The sequence below is a fragment of the Amphiura filiformis genome, chromosome 7 (assembly GCF_039555335.1).
Source record: "Amphiura filiformis chromosome 7, Afil_fr2py, whole genome shotgun sequence".
NCBI classification, from domain to species: Eukaryota; Metazoa; Echinodermata; class Ophiuroidea; order Amphilepidida; family Amphiuridae; genus Amphiura; species Amphiura filiformis.
In genome coordinates, this window is record NC_092634.1 from 1938502 (window position 1) to 1963007 (window position 24506).

The following is a 24506-nucleotide window of genomic DNA, read 5'->3' on the forward strand; positions in this document are numbered from 1 at the left end:
TTAGGCGAAATTTGTCTTTTTTGCCATAAATTCCCCTTAAAAAATACACATTTTTTCAAAAACTTGGTACTTTTAAAAAGCCAGAACTTCTTTAGAAGTTGAGACCCCAATTTTTTGAAACTATATATCTGTCAGCAAGGGTTCACTCTAGCTATGCCACCATACAATTACAAAATATCAACTTCTTCTTTACAGTTACACCCCTCCAATGTTGGGGTAAAATGACATTTACAATTTTTGCCCAAAATGTGTTTTTTCTACTTAAAATTAAAGGATTTTTGAAAGAGTGACAAGCTCTTTCTTCATTTGCAAGGACTACCAAAGCATGCCCTTATCTGAATAAAAAAATAAAAAAATTATATCACATCTTATATATTTGTGGCATTCGACCAAACTTTGCCCTTTTTCAAAAATGAAAATTGTAAATTTTGGTCATTTTCGACTAAAATTTGTTTTGTCCGTTACCATGCCAACAGGCCAAATGCAACTTTTTAAATGTCATTTTTAAAATGTCCCCCCTAAACCCTTTCCATGCTAAAAGAATCAAGGATTTCTATTTTTTTGAGTTTGTCCACATATTTAAAATTTTGCTTGACGGTAACAGACCCCTAGTCATATTCAATTTAGTTGTCACTAGAACTGTTTACTAGAAAGTTGATGAATAATACTCAAAAATGATATTACATTATCCTTATTATTTGGAGTAGATTTTGAGATATAAAGACACATAAAAACATTTTACTGGAGTTAAACCTACGTTATGTGACACAAAACACTGACAAATAAAAGTTTAGCTTTGTGAAGAAACTTTTATAATACGTCGTAATAACTTGAATATTACAAACTTTTCGGTGAACAAGGAATAACGGTCAGGTCAACTAGACTGCTGCCCTCATTCGTCAATCAGTACATGCGCAGTGTAGACGGCTGGTGGAATAAGTCTACAGGTCAACACTAATCGAATTAGTCTTAGACCTCAGTCGTTTTGTTAACCTAACTACAGTGAAGGTGATTCATAATGTATTTTTGATCTGAAATAGGGGATCCATTTACATCTTTTAAAAAATAAATAATTTTCTTTTCATTGGTACGTTTTTCAAGATTACAAAAATATATGGTACTTCTTTCACCATGTTCAGCCCATCTTATTCTGGATCTAACAATTATACCAGCAGTTTCATTGTCAATGATTTTGTTTAAATCCTCTTGTAATTCAATCATTTGTCCAGGAATTTGCTGCAGATTTTAATGACTCGGCATGTTTGAGAATGTTTTATCGCCTAAATGTTCCATAGGCAGTAGAACAACTTGATTTTGCATGCACCAGGGGACTTAAGCAGTGCAGCAGAAATTGTAACAATCTGAAATGGATGATGAAATAATGATATTATTTTTTCTCTGGGGTCATATCCCGGCATAAATGAAGTGCACCAAGAACCGCTCATTCAAAATCTGTTTTTCTCATTCAATCTGTTTTTCTCTGGACAGTGACAAGAGTTTTATGCTATAAAAAAGAGGGGATATACAATCTAAATGATCTTTGTATAGACAGGTAATGCATATTTCCAGTCTATGACTTGTTGAGAAAAATAATAAATCTATAAATGTCAATCATTTTAAGTGCAAAATTACACAAAGGCTATGGTAATAATTTTAAAAATAGCTAGTATTGTAGTACATTTTAGTCATTTAATGGCAATTTGGTAGCCATTTTTCAAAAGTGGGCTTGAGTCAATATTACACCATATTGGCAAATAAATGAAATTTGAAAATAAAATCTAACAATGACCTCAAATTGCAATTTAAATGCCATTATATGGGATTTTATGGCATTTTGGCGGCCATTTAAAAGGAAACCGCCCTCTATCATTATTTTTCGTTTACAACATTAAGCTTAAGTCAATATTACACCATAATATTTGCAAATAAAATAAAATATAAAAATATAAAAAGGGCATTTCGTGATCCACAGCATCATCCCCCACTTTTAAAAAAAAAAAAAGTTGAGATTTTTATATCACTTGAAACCTCTGGCTACATAATGTTTATATACAAAAAAATTCTTGCAGATTAATTCATTCAGCAAAGATATCGTGAAATTTGAATATACCAGAACGAAATTACAACACATTGTCTATGGAGCAGTGTATAATAATACACATAATCATGCATAACTCGCAAACCCAAAATCGGAATCAACTGAAATTTTGGGAATAAGCTTTTTCAGTGGATATCTACTGAAAAATGTCATAAAAAGAGAATGCCAGAATCACGAAATACTCCCTTAAAATGCCATTATTATGGGATTCTGGCGGCCATTTAAAAAAAAGCGCCCTCACCGCTTAACCCGGGGTCGAAATTGTTACAGATTTCAATTTCCATATGAGTAAGGTTTCCAAAAAAGTTGTCTCCAAAAATCTCTAAAGAGGGAGGGTTTCGGTTCCTAGCACAGGGCTTAATTGTAAAAGTGAAATACGTTATTGAAAGTACTTATTAAAAAAAGATTTATTTAATCAATAATTGACAGTTGAACTATGATAATCCCTATTCAATCCTGTGTAAAGCAGGAAACTAATTATCCCATTTTTTAGAATAGCAGTACGACAAAAATATCAAGGTATCATTTACAAACTTATCCATATCTTGAAAAATATTGATGCTATGTATATAATTTTGGTATCATTATAAAGCTTATTGTCCCGTGCTTACCTTTTTTTTAATCATTAAATGTCAAAACCGCGTCTTGTTCCTGGTTTTGTCAGAACGGGTCACATATGATCTTGTCTCTTGGAGGAAATGGTTCATAAATAATGAATATGTAGCTCTTTGGTAAATCACTGCATTGTTTACTTTCAAAATATTGTCAGTTTGTTACAGATTATCCAGTGTTTACAGACTGTTTCTGTTTGTTTACATAATTTTCGTGTTTTGTCTAGTTTTTACAGAACCTAATCTTGGTTTTTTTTAAAACAGAGAAGCAACATTTGTTTCAAACGAACATCGGTACAACAACGTTTATTTTCAACAGTCCAAAAATAACCATAGTCGAGGCTAATAATTATGCACATGTGTCCATCTATAGAAGAATTTGGTTTTCTTATCGACTGTAATTTCTTTTTAATTGTCCGTTGACAGTAATTGTAACTTTACTGAAAGTGATGAATTAAATGAGTATTAAAAAACCCACATATAATTTGACTACCAAGTTTTACTCCAGGCTGTATTTTCTTCTAGAGTAGCGGCAGCTGATTGGATCATATAAGTTAAAATAGACACGTGTCTTTCCAGATCTCTCCACGTCTCTTCAGGGTTGGGCGGATTCTTGCGCAGGATGTAATGCATAATATCGTATATACCGGGGAAAGTTCCTGTAGGAAACTCATCACGACTAGTAGTGATACGGCCGGTGAAAATGATGTGTCTGAAATGACATAAAACATCAATAGAAATGTCCGATTCACCAGTGGCAACATAGCCAAGTGTTGTCAGTACAAATAGCTCTTTTTGCCACCAAGGAGACATATTTTACATGTTTTAGATCGATCCTAATAATGACGAAAAATTGATCATTTCTTTCCATTAGTATCATATTGTGAAAAACCAAGTAGCTAAGTTTTTAGCTCAATATCCTAGGAAAATATTTAAACGGGTGACCCCATGTTCACATTGGCTAAATAACCGGTATTTTCGCGCAAAAGGGTACCGTGATTGGATTCATGACATTTCCTGTCAACCAATTTGACCCCCTAGCTTATTAAATAAAAATCACTTTTAGCCGGAATGTGACCGTACGTAATTAGTTGCTGCAAAGTCCACGTGATCTCAATTCCGAGCAATTTCGGATGGGTTTTGAAAAGGGGAACATACTGTGACTTTTTTAGAAATCTGACGAGCCGTACAGGTTGTTTTACATTTTATTCATAGTGCAATTCAATTTTATTTTTATTATTTCCTTATTTTTGTGGGACATGAGAGCACATCAGACATATCAAATTGTATTCTGAATAAAGGGAATGTCCTGATATCAAATAACTTTGAGTTTTTGAGATTGGCGACATAATACAAATTTTATGGCAAATTATTACGACGATAACTATTATGACGATACACATTTATTTGGTGAAAAATTGGGTCCCAAAATTGGGTTCTGGGTACGGTTCGATTCCCAGGCGGGACCGGTTTTTCTACTTGTCTCCTTTATTATTTGCGACGGCGAACTTGGTAAAACTCATGTTTATTGATATAATTCCCACCGATCATGCCACTGTTTTCCTCGTGTTTAAAATGTATATCTTTAATACGAAAGGTCAACATTTTCAAATGATCGTCGGCTTTTCTTGCCAGCTACATCCACTGTAAGTAAATATCATTAGATATAAATTACTTCAGGGCTATTACATGTCAAAAATATAAATTTTTAATAATTTGCCATAAATTTTGTATTGTATCGCGAATTTCAAAAAAGTATTTGATATCAGAAGGACACCCTTCGTATTCAGAATACAATCCGATTGTCTGATGTGCTCTCATGTCCCACAAAATAATACTGTGCAAACGATGCTATCCGATCCATTTTATTTATTTACACACACATTAGGAAACCTTCTGTTAATAAGATACTGTGCTGAGTCACCAGCCTGAGTGGTTCACGCTCCAGTAATTTCAGATGATTGAGCTCAGTAATACATCAAAGAATGTCTTCCTATTAATGAAAACAAATAGATAATCAGCTTATCGGATTAAAAGCTTAGAGGGAAGGGCTCAGCGACTGTTTGTAATTATCAGAAGATTTTCTCCAAATTTATTCTCTAATGAACTTAAAAGTTGTGTGTAAATAAATATTAACTACCCAAAACAAGTTAGCAATTTATATCAAAGTGAGATTTCTGCATCAGTAATATTATTCTATAAGTTTTCATTTATTGTAATGTACCTTTCTAACGGCTGACCCGGCATACCTGCTACAGTCATCATAAATGATCGATCTAACAGCATCATTTGGTCATTTACAGCGCGAACAGCTAAGGCACTGAAAGAAAATAAATAATAATATTAGGCCTATAAGAATAACAACTAGAACTAGATTAAAGAGAAAAAACAAGAAGAGCATGGCGAAAAAGATGTAGACCAGGACGAATAAGAAGAATAAATAAATATATGATCACAAGTTTCAGTAGATTGCTTTGGTAGTCCATTGAAACAAAGTATACCAGTCTTACCTGTTTAAATCCACACTCTCCAGTCTAGAATGAAACTGTGTTGCTGATTGTGTAAAATTCTCTACTGCAGAGCTGAGATATTCTGCAACAAGGAAATAATAACATTACCCTATTGCATTAGTTTTACAAAAAAGATTTTAATTATCATTTTTCCAACTCTCAAATTCTTTTTGCTCCAATCACATATAATGAAAGACAAAGATAAAGACACTTTATCGCGTCTGACGTCATCTGTCAATCAAACTCGAACACGGTTTGTTTACAAGTGTCGTGATGATGACTTGCTGAACGCGGATTTATAACCGGGAGCCGTATTGTTAATTTTGCACCCTGAAACATGCAAACCATCTCAAAAGTTAGGTCTTTATAGTAGGAAACTTTCTTAACCGAAGTCACCATGTCCACAATGCCTAGAAAAGCTGCTTTTTGCCTTGTAAAAGTACGAAATTTTTCGCCATTTGCTGCTATTCCTTTTCTCCGATCAGCACCAGATAGATCGGTCTTCCTTTTACGCGCTGATTAACCTGTGTAAACCAATCAAGGATAAATTGTTTTTATCTTTGTCTTTCATTATAGTGTGTTTTAATTGTTCTTCAGCTGTCTTTCATTGTTGTAACTGAATTTTAACAACTTCTACTATTTAAACTGTTGATATATTATGTCTACAGTTGTATTGGGTTTTTACTTTAAACATGTTTACCCCCAATTCGTCGCAGCATAATTATAAACTCTTGTTTAGACCTCTAATTCACTGTCCTCAACCAAATGTAGTCTCATCGATCTACTAGCACCATGTTTTGGTTTTATTTCTTAGTACATGGTGTAAATCTACTGCTTTAGCATGGGCCATCAGTGTGTTAAAAGTCAAATTATTACGACGGGCTACTACATTACTTATATGTACATGATATTAACATTATTTTCAATCAATCATGCAATAAATCAGATATGTAATCCAATCTTCAATTCTTCCTCCCTTCCATCCTTGCCATCCTCTTTCCCCTTCATTCACCCATGCTGTGATCTCTCCGCTGCATCCGCCTGCATTATTTCTCCCCTTAAATGTCTCCTTGGTTTCAGAATTCAATTCGCACTAATAACACAATGTGCTCTATAAATTACTTCAATTATCTATTCTTACTTTGAAGAAATGTGATTTCAAAATGAAACAAAATTGATTCCTTACTTAGCGATATTCCTTGACTTTCGATGTCCTGATACCATGAATGATCAGCTAATGCCTGCCATTTTGCCTGAATACTCTTCGCATATTCTCTCACATCAAACGGAAAGAGATGAACATCAGCGATCATTCGCATCATCTCGGCAAAGGATCTGGCAATAGCTTGGTGACTCTTGAATTCCGGATCAATATAGGTGTCCATAAGACGGAATGTTTCGTATGAAGTGTGATACAAAGAATAGAATCCTACATCGTATGTATCCTGGAAGACGGAGACAAAACATCTTGTTTTATCCATGTTCTAACATTTCCACAAAGTGTTTTCACTCCCATAAATGCCCCCTTTTAATTTTCAGCCGAACAAATGAGGCATACCAAAGAAGAATTCCTATTTTATACAGCGCCCATGTCGTCAATGCGCGTCACTCCATCAATCGTGCTTGCCGATAAAGTGTTGTTAGAATTGATCAGATTGATATAATTGTGATAGTCCTACTTGTGTTGTTATTTGTTGTTGTTGTTATTGTTTCTACTCACAAAGTCCAACCTGTACGATCCACTGATACAAGACACCCCAACACCATATTGAAACCCGTAATAGTCACTTCCTGCTCCAATACCACCAACTCTAAAATTATGGAAAACAATACATGTTTTTTACGCAATATTAATATGTGAGACTAGATAATAAATATTATAGTATTCTTTTTACTAGTATACATGGTGATGTGTAGTGATATTTAAATTAACATTTAGTCTTGTTACATTAGCGGAAACAATATTTGTGGCATCCTTACACCTCAAATGATAAAACTAGAGTTTGTTCCATTTTCTATACCCCCTATGAATACCACGAGGGATCAAAGATTATAATGGGGACCAAAATTTAAAATTAATTATATCATTATTGTAGTATTATTGTTCTAATGTAAAATATCTAAAGCACAGGGTCAAATTTTCTAAATACACCGATTTACTCTTCAAGTTAAAAAAAATATGAGTTAAAATTATACTGCGTAGCCTATACTGGTGCTTTAAATATACTTTGAATTAAAACCGACAGTCCCTACAATTCCAAAAGAGAGGCGGGACCATCCCCGGTTCTGATATCCCAGGATCGTGCATATAAGTAAACGGCAAAGACATATAATTATTGTAATAAAACATCGAAGCTAACTTTAAGAAATATAAAACGCATAACTAACAATGGTAGAGTTTCTGGGTCTTCTGGATCAGCTGGTCGTCGTTCCTTCATCGTGTCGTAAACAGTTTTACGGTCGCCGTCTGGATATGGGTCATCTATCTGTTCGGAAACAACAAGAGATTTCATCACGATCTTGAGCGTATAGAAACGAAGATATGTAACAATTCATTTAATTTAGATAGGTGAATAAAGATAAAATAAGTAATGCTGTAATGACAGGTATTAATGTCGCTGTTGTTTATTAAAGTAAAGTAAAGGTAACGGGGACGATCCTGTATAAACAGTGATCGGAGCGCCCATCTCATTCATTTGCGATTGGGCCAGACTCCTCTATAAAATTTTGCTATAGACGAATCCAACGAGCCAAGTCATGGTCAGGATTTGGTCGGCCATTTTTGGGTCCCCGCAGCACCAAACTGGTGTTGTGACTGCCCAATTGGGTATTTTAAAGCCGCTTAAAATTCGATGTTAGATTCTTTTGTGTTGTAAACTGTCATCATTCTTTTGTCTATGTGTAACACGGGTGATAGAATGCAGTTTAAAATCCCAGCAAACACAAAAACGTTTTAAAAACGTTTTAAATAAGTTATATTTTGGCTTTTGGTTTAGGTAAAAACGTTTTAATAACATTAAAATGTCGGGTTATATAAAGGTCATGATAACGTTTTAAAACGTTTTGTATGAAAACACACTACAACAATATTTTGAAATGTTTTCAAAAATGTTATTGTAAACTATTTTTGCTAACATTTTTGCCAAATATTGTGTCAATACTTAAATAACATTATGTTGAAATATTTGAACCCAGCAAACACAGAAATGTTCTTAAAATGTTTTTTTCAAAACCTTTTAATAACATTTAAATGTCGGGTTATATAAAGGTCATGAAAACGTTTTTAAAACGTTATTAAAAATATTTTGGGCAAACATTTTTTCAACCCCAAAATAACATTCTGTTTAGAAAGTTTTGTATCAAGTTTTCAAGAATGTTTTTGGAATGTTATTAAAACGTTTTTATACCATTTATATAATCCGACATTTAAACGTTTTCTGTAAAACATTTTTGTTTGCTGAGCAGTAGATTATCAAAAAATGTTTTCTAAGGTTATGAAAACGTTTTATACTCTTAATATACCCTTTATATAACCCGACATTTAAACGTTTTCTGACAACCTTTTATAACCTTTTGCGAATGATGTCGAAAACGTTTTGTGTTTGCTGGGATACCCTCCAAGGCCGCATCATTTCACATTTTAGGTGATATGGAGCCGACGGGGACCCAGCTATAGCTGCCATTGAAGTGTAGGAATGCGTGAAATTGGATTCGTCTATAGGGGGATCGCTACACCTCCTCCACAGCGAGTCTGCTACCTTCCCAGCATTTTAAGAATGCCGGTACCCAATTATACACATGGGTGGAGAGGAGTTATCGAGATAAAGTGCCTTACTCACGGGCATAACACGATCGCATCACCGGTGCTCGAACCCGCAACCTTCCGATTATGAGTCGGAGTCCGTTCCGCTCGGCCACCGTGCTTCTTATAAGAGTATTATTTGGAGTAACGCTAATTAGAGTAACGTAAAGGTTGTGGTATGTCGGGTTATATATTGTTACCTTCTTGGTAGCTTCATAGACGATGGATTTGAGATGTGGAGACGCACCCATGCCCAATACATAATCACCTGGAAATGTATATGTAATTATATTAAAAAAGGAAACAAAACAAAAATAGTCATGATATTCAGAGCATTACTGTATCTTTGTAAAGTTTTTACTACGGTTTTAAAATTTAGATTTAGATTTGGTTTGACTACATACCGTATACTGCAATATCTAGATTGAGATATGCCACCGAACGTTGACCCAGTAAATAATAGTATTCCTGTCAGAAAAAACATCGTGAATATTCTCGTAAATTGAAGATTCCTATATTTTGTTATGTCAAGATTGTTTCTATATTTCAGATTAAAATTCGCAAAGGTTCTGTGGTTCATGTCATCCTATTTGAGATAGTAACATTATTATCCCAGCAAATATAAAACGTTTTACAGAAAACGTTTAAATTCCGGGTTAAAAACGTAAATTAATCACATTCAAGAAACATGTTTAACATCATTAACCAATTTCTTTGTATTTGGTTACAAGCACTTTTGCAAATTATATCTACTGACAATCCTAATATAACAGAGTGCACAACATGACACGGGCGGGGTTCGAACTCGTAACCTTCCGATCATGAATCAGAATCAGAACCGTGCTCTCATTGAATTTGTAGATAAACCTTTTTTGCAGGTACTTTGTAGGATGATAATATGGAAAGCATATGTGAGTCAACAGTTATAAATTGCAACAAAGAGCTATAATTTAAAATGAAAAGCATACTTAGCCATTAAAATGGCTATTCTATAATTTCACTCAACTCCTTTTGACTGTTAAACTTTCCAAAATATTCCAGATATGACTGATTTTCGGAAAATGTAATTTGCAGTCGTAAAGGTTGGTGTTCAAAAAGAAGGTACTCGATATGTAAAATATACCTCAGTCCATTCTACGGACCCGATGAGACCATACTCCTCGGCACCCCAGCTACAAAATACAAGTGTACGTCTTGGACGCCATCCTGAATGTAATAATAATAATATTAATAATAATAATAATAATAATAATGATGAACACCATATATAAACCGTCCCTATATAATCGTGCAGAGCGATTAAGCGATTATAATTGAAGACCAAAAAAACTAGTTTGTGTATGACGTCGTGACAACCAGACCAACAATGCCGTACTGCGCAGGTCAGCAACCAATCACGTCGCGCATTTCCACTGACGTCAGACGCAAACTAGTCTTTTTAATGCGGTCTTCAATTAATATATATATATATATATACGCGGGTTTCATACACTCTTAGCGAGAACCAATCAGAGCAAACGTTTTTCTTGCGGGTTGATGCATTTATATTTGTTTGTACATTTTTAGTGACGATTTTGTTATTAAAATAGGAAAGATCATGGAATATTTTCTCGTGTATGAAACGATTAGTCTAATGCACCCACCACTAATGCGGGGCCCGTGCATTACATGCAACAACATCTCAGTACAAGTGCCTTTTCTTGTACAATTTCACTCCTAACAAGTGATACGTATTTATTAACCTATTTAAGCATAATGATAGTGACAAACAACGGTTTTAAATTTGCACCGCTCCCGGGCACCGCTTTCCTAATTAAAATAATATCTTTTACAACTTATCCTTACCGTCTCGCTTAAGCTTTCCAAAGACCCGTATTACCTCCAATAAAGATGCGGTGCCACTGGTTGGGTCAACAGAACCCAATCCCCATGCATCTCGGTGGTTTCCAATGAGAACATAACGATCTGTAGAGATAATTGAGAATGTTTGTTTCGTTTTAGCATTCGTTAACATTCGAATAAATTTAACACAAATATTTAGGCTATATAAAACGAGGTGCTCAAAGTGACTAAATCCGTAACATAATGAATCATTATTAAAACAAACAACAACACACACAAAACCGAGAAATAATTATCGACTGAGGGTATGTTTATCAGCCCTTTCTTGCTTTATTTTCGTACCTGGTTCAATTTCTCCTTCAATAAAACCAATGACGTTGTAGGCCCAACGATTTTCACTTTCTGAATTGACAACTACACGTCCTACCCTGAAATGAAATATTAGAGAAAGATTTTAGTAAGTGATGCCGAACAATCACTATACCCACAACCACTACATAATTCACAGATAGGCCGTCCTGCCGCAAGCCATCTTTAACTCGTATAGGCGCTTTAATTTGAAAATTGCGTTTGGTAACCAGACTATATCACGCAAGACCAAGACACTGCATTTGACTAAACTAAGGTCTCGTATTATTATCGAGCGCAAGCTCTAAACATGCATTCCAAGTGTATGCATTCTACATTAGACCATCTCAGCCAGGATGTGCTCTTGATTTTTCTTCATCATAATAGCTAAATTAAATCGTGTAGACCTATCTGATACTGTTATTTTAATGCCACGACTAATCAAAACGGAATAGTCAATGTTTTGGCATCCGTACACCTCAAATGTTGAGCCAATTCTAGTTTTGAACAAATTTTAATCTTTACCCAGATCAGCCAGCTCAGCGGACATAAACATGAAAAAAACAGTGCATCTGGCCGGATTCGAACTGGCGAACTTCGTTTTACTAGCACGACACTCTAGCCATTTGAGCCACAGAGGCACACTGGAGAAGAGCGGAAGATTTTAATATAGGTATATTAGGTTCGAATGGATCAAGTTTTATTATTTCAGGAGTAAGGATAAAAAGAAAAAATCGTGGCTCTACTACTGTAGTGAAATAGCACGGCAAACGCACATCGCAGTGTAGTGTACTATTTGGAGTTTTTAAATCATGGATAGTATGAATACCACCTGGGATTTGAGGCATTTACTGTGTATATTTATATAGAAGTCCACAGCAATGTTGATATAAACAGAATCAAGAAAAATGTTCTGTCGATATACTCGAGACTCGAGAGAAACGATCAACTCAATTGTCAACCTTATACTGCCCTTTATCTGATTCGGCTCGTGTTTTTAAAAAGACATGTCCTAAAATGATACTCGCGCATTTTGCTGGTTAAAAGAACAATAAGATTTTTACTTACATGCCCTATGGGCAACTATTGTAGATATATTGACTGGCACCGTCCTTGGCTCAAAGGACCCCTTATTTTACATGAAGCTGTAAATTAACCTACCTATCCTTGTATTCACCAACAAAACCAGGACCAAGTTGGTACGTTATTTCCATGCCACCACTCCAGTTAGCCGGCATTTGTGGATTTGGCGCTAAATTACTAAAAGAAAATTGAAAGCAAATTTGGGTTAATTAATAGACTACGCAGTATACTTATTTATGAGAGAAAACACAAAACTTGCGGCGCCTTCTGCAAACCATGAACAAATTTATTATCTGTGTAGGGCCATTTCTATTCAGCTGGAAAATTATCGATCTTAATACCCTTCATACAACATATTAGAGCGATTGCGATGTTCCAAACGCAGCACGTGGACGTTTTCACGTACGTTTTTACGTAGGATATACGGTATTAAATATTGCTAGTCTCGGTTCCAAACTGGATTGTGCTTCGTCACGAACATGACGAAGGAGAACAAGTCGACGGGAATAAAGACTATAATATCTGATATAATCTAATCTAGGTCGATAGAGGGCACAGTGATTGAAAAATTAATAGTAAGCGCAGGCTACTGAGTCTCTGCCTAATTCAAACAGCCCGCTTTTGATTTTGACTAAAATTTTTGTATTTTTGTGCTCCCCAAATATTATAAAAAAACAACATATATTTTGGTAGATAAAAGATACCGACATCCATATATCATGACTTTACTTTCAAAATAAGACTTTTGCGTCCTGAAAATTGGGCGCGTTGCATGAACTTCGACATGAGTTCAGCATATTTTAACTTAGCATCTGCGTTTTATACTACGTTGGAATCCTAAATGGGAAATCGTAATGTCATTTTTTGTACGCAAAGTATCATACACATTTCAATGGGCAATCTCTGCGTATGGACATCGCGTATAAATTTAGTCGATTTTCAACACATCGCTGTACCTTTATTATAATGATTTTTTACAAACAAAAAAGATCATAATAGTAATTAGGCGTTCCTTCGTATGTACAGAAGTACACGATTCTGATGACCAGCTTTGAATATATATTTACCTTATAAGTTTTGCTGCGTCTTTATATGGTATCGGAGTTACTGGAATCACTGGTAATCTCTTAACATCTTCAGGATATTCTCGGAAAGCACCCTCTAATTATCAGATTTGAGAATAAAACCATTAAAGTAAACAGAGACTTCGTGGATCCAAATATTATATACATGATATAGGATCATAAATGAGTAGTGTTCCGCTACTCTCACAATGCCATTTTAACCCCACACGGGCATTTAATGTGATCCACATACACGTGCGCAAAAAAGCATGTTTGCACATACACTACAGGCACCCCACCCCACACGCTCAGCACAATATGCCTGTACCACTCGCGCACACACAAACACCCCTCCATAAGCATTCCACTACTCACACCCTACCTGTGGATGGATAATGCGGTGTTAAAGGGTCCCCTGCATCATAGAATATGGATCCTCTTTGCACGGCTGTATCAGGCAACCAAGGCCCATCAGGATACGGGGAACCTTGTTCAGGAGGTACTGAGTAATCAGCTGGATCGGAGTATAGGACGAGGGCTAGTCCACCGAAGCGCTGTGCCGTTAGTGTCTAGGTGAAAAAAGAATGAAAGAACTATTTCAAAATTTACAAAATACTGGATCAGTAAACTATAGGGAATAGCATTGAAAAGGTATTACATAAACAAGCAGATGGCGTCACTAAACACCATGTTTTCGTGAACGCAACAGGTCAATGTCAAGACTCGCAATTAAGGCAGGTAACGAAAGACGAACATCTGTAATGCCACTCAAGATGAATTAACATTTTGATCTCTGCTCGTCCCCAAATCCAGTATTCTAGCTCCCTTTAAAGGCATACGGTAATCGTTTCAAAGATAAAGGCCTAGTATTATTTTGGAGTTTTAAATTGAAGTGATACCCCAGCAAATACAACACGTTTTCAACATTATTCGCTTAAAGTTTTAAAAAGGTTGCCAGAAAACGTTTAAAAGCCAGTTTATATAAAGGGTTACATAAAGGGCATAAAACGTTTTCATAACATTCAAAAACATGTTTTGCAAAATATTCTAACATTTAAGATTTGACGAAATATTTGACAAAAAATGTTTGCAAAAAAAGATATTTTCAAATAATATTTTTGAAAACATTATAAAAATGCTGTTTCAATGTGTTTTTATGACTTTTATAAATCTGTGATGGGTTGAAAAAATTGTGATCCAACACAAATTTTTCACGGATTTTTCAACCAGTCACAGATTTTTCACAGAAATGACTTCTGGTGAAATTTAATGTTATTTAACATTAATATTCCATGTTTGTTGGGACGTGAGTTTCAACTGGTTCTTAATATTAGATCGTTGGAATGTTGCCACAATAGTGGAAAAATTCAGTATTGGAATATGTCATTCTTACGAAGACATTGATTTGAGCCGTTTGATTTTTGTACTATTTAAGGGATGGTAAAAACTTTGCGATTCGTTATACAAATCGTCATAACGATTCGTTATACAAAGCAAAATTGCCGGCCAAGAATTGTGAAAGGGTATTAGTTCTGTCAAACTTGGAATTCACCTCGAGAAATGGAGGAAAAGTGCAATTTTTTCACACTTTACGCTATTAGGTATTCAATATTGTATATTTGGGTTTTTTTTGGTTGCAACATCACTAACCTTTCGACTTCTGCCAGAGCCACCTCCATATCGAGCAATGAAGATTCGTCCTGTTATATTGACATCTATACTCAATAGGAACTCATAGTCTTCTTCATTTCCATAATGTACGTACACCATTTCTGCCTAAATATAACCAACAATAAAAAATAATAGCAGTAATAGTAATAATACTACTACTGATGATGATGATGATGATGATGATGATGATGATGATGATGATGATGATGATGATGATGATGATGATACTACTACTACTACTAATAATAATAATAATACTAATGTAATAATAATAATATAATATAATAAAAATAATAATAATAAAAATAAAAAAAATAATAATAATAATAATATATTAATAATAATTATAATAATAAAAATATTAATAATAATTATAATAATAAAAATATTAATAATAATAATAATAATAATGATAATAAGAATAATGCTGCTACTGATGATAATGCAGATAATGAAGACAACGACAACAACAACGACGACGAATAATGATGACAATAAATGAAGAAAAAGAGCATCTATCTTTAAATTTAGCTGTTAATAAAAAAATCCAACCTGAGCGTCACCAGTACCCGAGTATGCATTAAAAGGCACCGGTATGCCTGGTTGTTGTAACTCTTCTTCCCCAAAATCATCTTCAGGACCAGATGATTCAAAATCAGCTTCTCCGCTAGCTTGGTTGTATATTTGCACCTGTTGGTAACGTATTGATAGAGACAAATTTCAAATACTACATGTACTGATCCAGTCTACTGATGATTCTGATTCCCGGTGATAGGGACTATGGAGTATACTTCTCAGTTCTTGTATTAATATGTAAAAAGGAAAAACACATGTACAGTTTAAATCGTTATTACAGCTCATAAATATTCATGAGCAAATCTTGCCACTCTTTTCGGCAATCGCAACGACACGACCAGGGGCGTAGCCAGCTTTTTTGGTCAGGGGGGGGCAAAATAAAATTTCGGGGGCACAGACGAAAAAAATTACATTTGCATCATACAATACATAGAGACAAAAGGCTTTATTGGGATGATGTGCGCGCGTAGCGCGCAAATATTTGGTATTTTACACTATTTTTGCCCATTATCAGGAAAGAACGGACATTATTTTTACAACGTGCGCGCGTAGCGCGCAAAAAATTTGTATTTTCGGACTGAATTTTGGTAGAAAATGGCTCCTTGCCCTTTTTCTTTTCCTTTGCCCTCCTGATTTTCTCTTTTATTTTTTTGTCAGAGGGGCACTTTTTTCTTTCATTTTTTGTCAGGTGGGGCACTCTGCCCCCCCTGCCCCCCCGCTGGCTACGCTACTGGACACGACCTATTTCACCGTGCGATAGTTTTCCTATCTGATAACCTCAGCCCCTAGACAAAGTTCGTGTTAAATAAAACAAATAAAACAATTATCAGAGAAATAAGGCAACTATATTTTAAGGGAAATCGCACGGTATTGGCTAGGAGCCTATCACCCCTAACCCTTGGCAGTGGCTCCGGAACCGGGGGGGCAGGGGGGCCCGGCCCCCAATAATTTTGGTGGCTATGGAAAAGTACCATTGCCCCCCCCAATAGTTTTGGCCAGGTGCCATTGGACCCCCCCCCCCAATATTTAAAATCTTCCGGAGCCCCTACTTGGTGAAAATAGTTTGACATATTTCCCCTCTAACCATGTAGATACTACTTCTAAACTTCTAAACGTTCAAAGGCTAAATACTGCTTTTACCAACTGACTTATGTGCTCACAATTCCCGTGCCAAAGGTTTTAATACAAAGGGCTTAAAATTCAGGCACATGCACTTCGAAAAAATGTTAATTGGTCACATAAAGTTTTGTATAGTTTTTTGGTAATAGATGTTGTTATTTCAAATCATTTCATTGCAGTTCCACAGGACAATGAACTTTGAGTAAAAGTACTTCATTAATAGAAATCAAAACCTTTTAATAGATTGTTTGCTTATTTGACGAAATATGTCTTACTCGGCTGTACAATTACCGAGTTTCATGAATGCTCTAAAATTCTTGTTTCAAACAACAATCTTAATAATATCAAACCTTGTTTGCATTTTCCGTATCGTCGGGGTCAGGAGGATATTGCAACAATACTTTGTATGGTTTCAGATCTGCCTTGTCCACGCCGTACTCCAACCATTTATCGCGCAGATATTCTGCACCGTCTCGGTCTGCAGGAGTTCCAGCGATATGTGGCACTCGTGTTAAATACCTATATCACAATGTCAATAGGTATAAATGAATAATAATCAAGACAAGTAGGAAAATAATTGCAATGGTACGGGATATGTAAAGAATACGAATCGAGATAATTCTATTTCAATAACGGTCTACAAATATTGATCAATTGGACATTAAAGGAGCTTTAGCACTTTTAAATACAACACACAAAATACAATGAAATTTGCAATTGTGCTTGCCAAATCTCATTATTGCCCAATTCCACAATGTTGCTATCATAATGACAAGGGGCGTTCTCAAATATTTGAACTCAAGAGAGTAGAGCCTTTTACCCGTATTAAGGACAATGACCCTGCTTAGCTTTGAACCACGGCTAGGAACATTAAATATAATACAGATACCTTTGTTGTTCTAACACATCTTTGACTGGTTCAACTGAGAACATGAATTTAAATAATTGTTGGATTTTCGGAAGTTAATTGTTTTGTTGATTGTGTTATGTAAATGAAATCTTCGTTTGGTTTGACATGATTGATCGCTTGTAAAACAAGCAAAAAGGTCTTATTCCATGTTTTAACAATGATTTGGTTGCAAATAAACGTAATATGTCTCAATTTGTTGCACTGCAGGCGATCCTCATTATTATCATTATATACACATAAGAAAGTTCAATGTGGCACATACAACGTATCCCAAGCTCGCTCAGATTTGGGGGAAATATCAACATCAATTGGAGACAATACCTAAATTCGATATCACTTCATACAGACACAGTTTTGAGATATTTTCTCAAATAAAATATTATAAATAAAAACCGCTATCTCATGAATTACTGCACTGAACCAATACTAGGCTTGTTCGTATTCATATTTTAATGCATTTTTCATGCTGAATGCAAATATGGCTATGAAAATTTAGTTTTCTGAATTTTTGAATTTTAAAAACAAAATTCGAAACGTGTCGTCTGCAGTCGACACCCGTGTGGAGAGAGTTAATGTCACAAAGGTCACAAATCTGTACATTCTGATTCTTTCAACACTATAGTGGCCTCATCCCAATAGCATAGTACAATAACCTTAGTTAAAATATCATAGTGCAAAATTTGACATCAGGTTGCTAAGTATGAGTTTTCGTACACAAATTTTCAAGGTCATAAATGTACAAATGGATTGGGTTAAAGAACTGTGCCCCTGATAGATGAGTATGTTGTGGATCCTAGAGCAAGAGGATTCAAAGTTGCATTGGAGAGACGCAGTCATTAATTCAACATAACATCAAAAGTGATGAGTAAAATGTCAAAACAAAAAAATACATGTAAAACTTTAACGTTGCTCCGAGCTCAACGAAATCACAATGTTTATTTGATATTTATCCATTTCGATATTTTATTTATTTACATTCGAGTGAAACCAGGCAAATCCCAATAGTGCTCCGAGGCTACTAAATTAAAGGGATGTCAACCGACAGGGATATGTAAATGAGACGAGATCCGATTTTAGAAGCAGGAGGAAACCGGTGCACCGGTTAAAAAAGCTTATTGAATGCGTGACTTATACAAGCACATTAATGATTAATTATTTTACAAAATCATTATTGGCATTAGGTAGTACTATAAAACATCGACAATAAATTAAACCAAATTAGTATGGCAGATTATTTTGCCGAGTAAACTGTTACTTTTATCCAGAATAAAACACAAAATCGACGGTTCAACCCTTACAGGCCCGTAGCCAGGGGGCGCGGGGTGCGAGGCCCCCCCCCATTTGCAAAAGTATACAAAAAGTCCAAAATTTTAAAATGTGCGTGGAATTTTCCCAGAATCGCCCCCCCGGAAAAAGTCCACTTTTTCAAAATCAGCACCCCTCCACAAAAAAACCTGGCTACGGGCCTGAACCCTTACATAATAATTTACCAACCTACCTACCTGAGATTATCTCTGATATTCTCGTTACTTATTTGATCATGTAACCTGTCCGCTATACCACCAATCTCTTCTCGGATCTCTGCATTTTCTGAGCTAGGCGCTACAGCCACACCGATCCCAATGCCTATACCAAGGCCGACCGCTAGAATCGTAATGGAAGCCACCACTATTATTACAATGATTTTTTGTTCCATTCCGGTAGGTTATTCGAAAATCCAAATCGTCTCAGAGTATAATTTTAGTATTTGTGGATATAATGATTTTGTTTCATCGAAATGTAAATGCAGACAAAAACTCGCAGTCTATCACAAAATCACTGCGAATAACTATGTACACCTGAGGTTAAAGTACGCAAGTACGAGGGAAACCTACAAATGAGATGGGGGAACCGTTTCTCTGTTAGCTCCTATTCTAGGGGTGGTATAATCCCCTGGTGCAGTCATTTATATGTTTACCCCCAGATGAATTCTAACAATTTGTATAAGGGGGCATTTTGTGACTAGTCGAAAAAGGGGAAGTTAAAGTTAGGGGAAAGCGATTTTGGCACATATTTTGGGCATTGTTTCAATATTAGGTCTACGCCCTGAAAGGTGTAAAAAACTTTAGGACACCATAATGCAAAATGTCCTGGTTGCTGTTGTTGCACCATTATAATAAGCATTTTATTATTTGGCTTTTCCAAAATCTGGCATGTGTAAGGGTGGCAAAGATTTTTTGGGCATGACGAAAGTGGATGGGTAAGCGATTTAATGTACACCATTTTGAGCATTTACCCCCGGGTACACATATTTATTAACAAACTTTTTTAAAATAATTTTCATTAGGCTCATGACCACGTATATACCTAAGAAACTATGGTTTCTCTCTCCTTTCAGATATTTCAGACCAAAGCAATCCCTTTTGTGTTGGAGCACCCCCGAGAACAGTGATAAAAGTTACAAGTATCAGATAAATTTACTGTATCAAAATAATTAATTACGATTAAATATATTTACATTAAAGGAACTTAATGACCGTGGAATTAAGTGCACGTTTGTAAGGGCAAAGGGCATGGAAAATTATTAAGAACACAGAGTCAAGCATGGACTCAATCACGAATACCGCAAAGATATCTTAAATAAAATCTGAATAGATTTTGTAACGTTCTCAAATACCATTAATCTCTTGAAACTAAGAAAGTATATATCGTGTCTGAATTTATTTTAGCTAAATTATAATTTCTTTTTCAATGATAAATTAATTTAAAAAAATACATGTACATAAAAATACCCCAGTCGTTTGATTCGGAAAGTTTTCCTTTATAAATACAAACGAATATACGTTCTAATATGTGATGCGATCAAGCAAAATCAGTCGGAACTCGGAAATATTGATTTTGAGATACAGCCAAACAAAGGAAATATTTCCTTTTGTTTCACATTGTTTTGGAAACTCTTTAATTGGTCATATCTTTGGAACTGGTTGTTCAATTTCAATAGGGTTTTCTGCAAAATGCAGCTTTGTAAATGTTTTTACTATCCTATAATAAACTGAAAATGTGATATTTCCGATTTCCGACTGATTTTGCTTGATCACATATATCAGAGAAATGCAACTCTCTTTTTGCTGAAACAAGCCCCTATTTTAAATATTTAATTTGAGTGCATTACTAATTTAAATATCTCTTTTTTATCGACTGGTTTACCATTTCATATGTGATTTAACACACTCAAGGGTCTCAGCTGAAACTGCAGGGCAAAGGACTATTCTAGAAGTTGAGTGTCAAAGCGTATAATATCAAAATATTTTATCAATCAATCATGCTTACAGGCAAGTCAAGCAATTTAAACAACATTGGTTGATAAAATTCGAGTCCGAAAAAGTGCGTATGACGTTCTGTCAATCAGACCGATAATGCCGTACTGCGCAGGTCAGCAACCTATCACGCCGCGCCTTTACCCTGTCGTTAGACGCAAACTAGTATTTTTTAATTTTGTCTTTGATTATAGTCGGATTTTATGTTGTCTGCCATAGCCACTGTATCATTTTACAATGTTAAAATGTATCATTTTACAGAGGGCGTCCTGAATATACACATGTGGCATCTAAGCAGGTGGTGGGCGGCACGAATTTTCTAAATTCAAGAGAATTTTCCTTTGAATAGGATTTTTTTTAAATTTTTAACGCTCACAATATCACAATAAGCTTTTACGACGGGATTTCATAACAATTAGTCCGTTATAGACGAATCCAAATAGGGGAAGGTGGGGCATAACGGAACACTTAACTTTGAGGATGCTCTGTGACGTCACCATAAGTAATATGACTGTAAATATTATATGTTCAGTTGAAGTTTGTATTTACCTTTAATATACCATTAACCAATATAACTTGAATCTTACAATTTTTTATAAAAATGAAGAAATATTTTCAAAAAAAAAAAACCGTTTTGCCCCACTATCGGGGCAAAACGGAACCCCCTATGGGGCAAAACGGCACCCTGGGTGTAAACTTATATCAGTTGTTCCATCGGTAGGCCCTAGGCCTAGTTATATGTAGGCCTATATTCAGTTACAATATTAAGTGGGCCTACCATCTCTGTGGAGTGAGTGGTTAACTTCTTATAGGCCTAGTAGGCCTATAATATGTATGACCAATATTTGATCAGAAAGAAATATTCAGTAGGCCTACCATCTCTGTGGAGTAAGTGGTTAACTTTTAATCATTAATTATATCTGTAGGTCTAGTTATATGTCTATGTTTCAGCGAAGTGTTTACCAATATGTTCGAGTAGGCCCCTAGATAACGCCTACATTTCCTTGAGTGAAGACAAGTTATGTCCAATTGGGGCAAAACGGAACCCATCTGTGGGACAAAACGCCTGGGGCAAAACGGAACCCTGTTCCGTTATGCCCCACACCTAGGGTTCCGTTTTGCCCCATACCCGATTTTTTAGAAATAGGTTGCATGCATAATACATCGTAGCATATAGGCCATACACTTAATACAGCTCATGGCTAGTACCTTTGTGTTTACAATATACACAATTATTTGGGAATCCGATATTAATGAAGTAAAATTTCAGCACATTAAACATCTACATATCTTACACCAGACGGGTAGTAATTTTTTGACTCGATCTTGCTCGAATGTCAGTGGATTGTTTCAGATAAAATTTTTGTTGTAAATCCTCGTAGCCATACTTGTGTTCCTCAATATAATTTGCATAGACGGCAGTATTGCGAAGGCCTATTTTTCCAGGTGGTTCCGTTTTGCCCCGGGGGTCCGTTATGCCCCACCTTCCCCACACGCATTCCTACACCTGACTAGCAGCCTTTAGTTGGGTCCCCGTCGGCTGCAATGCATCCAAAATGTGAAATGATTCGGCCTTGGCAGAAATTTTAAACTGCATTCCATCACCCGTTTTACACCTTCCGCGAAAACACAGGTAGACAAAAGAATGATTTACAGTTCCAACAGTTGTGCAAATAAAAGCCGCCTTACACCTAGAGAAGGTCGAGGAGGGTTAATAAAATAATACAATAGAGATAATTCCGCAGGTAATCCCGTCGCATCTATTCATAGATGTACAAATGGATGAACAAAAGGACTATGTATGAATAGATGCGACAGGATTACCTCTATTGTATATATTATTCTATTAACCCTCCTCGTCTTTGCATCTTCTCCAGGTGTTAGGCGGCTTTTATTTGCACAATCGGGTGCTCAAAACCCCAGGTTGGTGATAGCGGGAAACCAAAGATGGCCGACCAAATCCTGACCATGACTTGGCTCGTTGGATTCGTCTATAGCAGGTTCGCCGTCGGACAAGTTTAGAACTATCAAGTTTTCGTCAGCAGTAGACTTCTTCAAAAACAAAGTACCTAAGAATCAGTAGGGAGGGCGGCATACATGTCTCATTCTTAGGTACTCAGCAAACACAAAACCTTTTACAGAAAACGCTTAATTGCAATTCTGTATAAAAACCACATGTGCCTGCTAACGGTCAAAACATTTTTATTGCATGAGGCGAAAGGGCTTTGGTAGTAGGTTACAAAAAGTCACATGAAAATTTCCTCTGGAGCTTGTTGCCATAGCAACGGCAGATTTTATGATTTTAGCGATTTTTGCTTATTTTGGGGGTAAAATATGAGAAAATATACACTTTTCTGAATTGTTCTTGACTTAAAAGTTGAGGTCACATTAAAAAATCAACTTTACCACCATAAAGTGCCATCTTTGCACTTTTCCCATGTGCAAAAAATATTTCAATAACATTTCCCCATGTGCAATTTTAGGGATGGGCAACATTGACAATTTAGCACTTTTGAAAAAATGACATTTTTTGAAGTCTAAAAACTAATTTTGCTTGAGCACCCAGAATTATTTTCTCTTTGGTGGTACTTGTGCAGACATTGCCCCTTCCAAAACAAAAAAAAAAACCTCTGGGGCTATTTGTCCTGTAAAGCCAGTGTTGCCAGAAAGTTTGCCAATTTTCAAAAATATGCATTTTTCGAAATAATGCATTTTCAACATATTTACTCATATAACTTTTTATACGACCAACTTAATTGAAATATTTACCATTTGCGTACAATATTTGACACACAACTGCTTCCGGAAGCAACACTTAAAGGCTGCAGAAGAGTCGTGTTCTGCAAAAACCGGTATTGCCAGAAGATCCGACTTTTGAAATCTATATTTCCAATAAGCGCATTTACTACAGGCTCTAGGGAGGAGTTTGTGTACATGACTCTTTTAGAAATTTACCTTGCATTTTCATGTTATATATGCAAAGACCTTCAAAAAAGTTTGGGTAAGAAAATCAGATCAAGTGCAATTAAAGATGGCTTCCAAAATGGCCGCCAAATAGGGGTTTCCATTAAAACACACTATAGCAACATGCAAATGATCTAATGATGAACAAATATCGATGCAATTGATGTTTCTAATCAACAGAAAAAAATATGTGCCCATTTTGTTTCATTCGGATCTTTTAAATTCAAAATGGCGTCCAAAATGGCCTCCAGAATAGCATATTTCCATTGGAATACACTACAGCAACATGTAATTGATATAATAATGAAACATTTTCAATGGAATTAATTTCTATAACTAAAATAAATAAATATGCACACAATTTGTTTCATTTGAATCTCTCCAATTCAAGATGGAATCCAAAATGGCCGCCAAATTAGGATTTTTCCAGTTACCCAGCAAACACAAAACGTTTTCGACATCATTGGCAAAAGGTTATAAAAGGTTGTCAGAAAACGTTTAAATGTCGGGTTATATAAAGGGTACATTAATGGTATAAAACGTTTTCATAACATTAAATAACATTTGTTGGTAATTTACTGCACAGCAAACACAAATGTTTTACAGAAAACA

At 35.5% G+C, this 24506-nt stretch overlaps 1 protein-coding gene across 1 annotated transcript; it reads right to left on the reverse strand.

The window, feature by feature from the left end:
• Window positions 1–620: 620 nt before the first annotated feature.
• Window positions 621–19440, reverse strand: LOC140156617 (putative N-acetylated-alpha-linked acidic dipeptidase). Its single transcript, XM_072179550.1, has 18 exons — window positions 19137–19440; window positions 17075–17243; window positions 15582–15719; window positions 15009–15134; window positions 13741–13927; window positions 13362–13455; window positions 12373–12471; window positions 11206–11291; window positions 10867–10986; window positions 10145–10227; window positions 9426–9489; window positions 9222–9289; window positions 7608–7705; window positions 6940–7030; window positions 6406–6664; window positions 5220–5301; window positions 4934–5029; window positions 621–3421 (listed from the first exon to the last, which is right to left on the reverse strand). Exons 1-18 carry the CDS (start codon window positions 19328–19330, stop codon window positions 3199–3201), a joined length of 2277 nt encoding a protein of 758 aa, XP_072035651.1. The 5' UTR covers window positions 19331–19440; the 3' UTR covers window positions 621–3198.
• Between the last annotated feature and the right edge of the window lie 5066 nt (window positions 19441–24506).